Raw genomic sequence first — 2,333 nt, 5'->3', positions numbered from 1 at the left:
GGGAACGACTCTCTGGGTAACGTGCGTCATCTTTAACTAACATTTATTTGGCTATATATTGTTTATTATATTAGCCAGAATTAATAAAAACTTAAGCTTCATATATAAAAGTTTTAAGTAAACCTCATAACAGATATTACCAGGTCGTTGATATGACAATACTATGCATTTAAATAACCTCGTCAATCATCAAGGATTGGTTATAAAAGGGACAGGACTGTGCATTAGATGACTCGCAGCCCATCCTTCAGAGACTTGAAGATTTGCTTCGCTTTTGAATAGATACGGATGGCGGGTCTAGAGAAGGCAAGGCTTACGCTCGCGGTGTTGCTTTGTGTCATAGCCTGCAGCGTTATGACAGATGCATTCGACGAACCCAAATCTCCTCCACCACCATCTCCCTCACCTCCATACTACTACTATTCACCACCTTACAAATACTCCTCACCACCTCCACCACCTTACAAGTACTCATCGCCTCCTCCACCACCTTACAAATACTCATCGCCTCCTCCACCACCTTATAAGTACTCATCGCCTCCGCCACCATACAAATACTACTCGCCACCTCCACCGCCCTACTATGACCATCCGTATTATTATGATCACTCTCCATCTCCACCGCCTTATAAATACTCCTCACCTCCACCGCCATATAAGTACTACTCACCTCCACCACCTTACAAGTACTCATCGCCTCCTCCGCCAGCATACAAATACTCATGGTATTCTCCGCCGCCATACAAATACTACTCGCCTCCTCCACCTCCCTACTATTACAAGTCTCCACCTCCACCACCCTACTATGACCATCCTTATTATTATGATCACTCTCCATCTCCACCGCCTTACAAATACTCCTCACCTCCTCCACCTTACAAGTACGCCTCCCCTCCACCACCATACAAATACTCCTCGCCTCCTCCACCTCCCTACTATTAACACTTCCGCATACCCCTCTCCACCACCTTATAAGTACTCCTCACCTACTCTACCACCATGCAAATACTACTCACCTCCTCCACTTTCTTACTATTATCACCATCCACCTCCTCCGCCTTGCAAGGACTCATCACCTCCTCCGCCTCCCCATATTATCACCACTATCCTCCGCCACCAGATTATTGCAGATCACCACCTCCACCATATTATTAGAAGTCTCGGCCTCCGGCACCTTTGTGCTCATTATCACTCTCATCATCCTCCATCGATTGAATATATCACCACCTCCACCGTACTACATCCAACCACCACCATCATCATAATTAGTCTCCAATAATTCCACCATCTCAATCCTCTCATCAATCGGCTACTGCAAACAGTCCACATCTTTATCTCCTTCTATGTACTGGTTTAAGCCTTTCAACTAGACCATCTCGATCCAATCCCTTATTGCGGACAAACATTGTTATCACCCCCTCCCCACCACCTCTTCATGTGCACAATTATTGTAGTAAGCCCCTGTCGTTGCCATTATCATTACCATCATCATTATGGTCATGCTGCTCTATATACTCTTACAGCATTAGTATCAGAAATCTACTACTAGGTGCTAGTAGACCTGGCCTCTATATTCTGTGTAGTTCTAAAAACGAGCATGGGGTTCTGAATTCATGGTTTTTAACAGCTTCTATCTATGGGTTATTGTTATATTTTTATTTTGAAATGTGGAGCGACTTCCTTGGTGAGCTCTATGTTGTAGTAGCCCAGCTGGTGCTCATTACTGTATGGATTGTTCATGTGAGACATTTATATATACTGTTGCTTTTCCATAGATGACATGCTTGTGAATCTGTGTTGCAACTTTACATTTGATGAGCGTGGAGCCCACTCCATTATGCTGAGGCTATGCCTACATGACATATTACTTTTTCTAAAATAAGAAAAAATTGAGAAGGTTGAGTGGAGTTTTTCTGGGCCGGAGAGCTTGCTAAGAAATAATCTATTTGTTGACATTACATGCATGGCATTTGAAAGTTTTCCTGTAATTGGTATGGTCAACCGACCGTTGTCGATTGTTTTTGGATCAGTTAATATTATAGCATATAGTGATTTAAGACATGGTTACTGTGCGAGTGTGTGTGTGCGTGTCAGAGAGAGAGAGAGAGAGATGCACCCGTTGCTAGTAAAATAGTTAAAGACATCAAAATTGGTGTTACAAGAAATGAATAGCCTCAAAGTAATCTTTTGCATCAGTTTACAAACGGGCATAATTTTGCAGCGATCATAATGATCGCTATACTTGCATATTAATAAAGTGTAACAAAAATTGATAATTTCTATGAAAATGGTCAAACAACTAATGGTTCTGTAATTATATTCTGGTAATTGCA

General features: G+C 42.3%; 1 protein-coding gene across 1 annotated transcript; it reads left to right on the top strand.

Moving 5' to 3' along the window:
- The first annotated feature begins 241 nt into the window (after positions 1-241).
- On the top strand, positions 242-1,774 carry LOC109506551 (uncharacterized). Its single transcript, XM_019854477.2, has one exon. The coding sequence runs from the start codon at positions 289-291 to the stop codon at positions 940-942; it is 654 nt and encodes a 217-aa protein (XP_019710036.1). The 5' UTR covers positions 242-288; the 3' UTR covers positions 943-1,774.
- Positions 1,775-2,333: the final 559 nt, after the last annotated feature.

Source organism: Elaeis guineensis, chromosome 13, assembly GCF_000442705.2.
Source record: "Elaeis guineensis isolate ETL-2024a chromosome 13, EG11, whole genome shotgun sequence".
Taxonomy (NCBI): Eukaryota; Viridiplantae; Streptophyta; class Magnoliopsida; order Arecales; family Arecaceae; genus Elaeis; species Elaeis guineensis.
The sequence above is the reverse complement of the archived record's forward strand: the minus strand, read 5'-3'. Positions and strand labels throughout refer to the sequence as shown.

Bases quoted from the DNA above. Each gene is read 5' to 3' on its own strand.
- LOC109506551 (XM_019854477.2), top strand. From the start codon at position 289: ATGGCGGGTCTAGAGAAGGCAAGGCTTACGCTCGCGGTGTTGCTTTGT.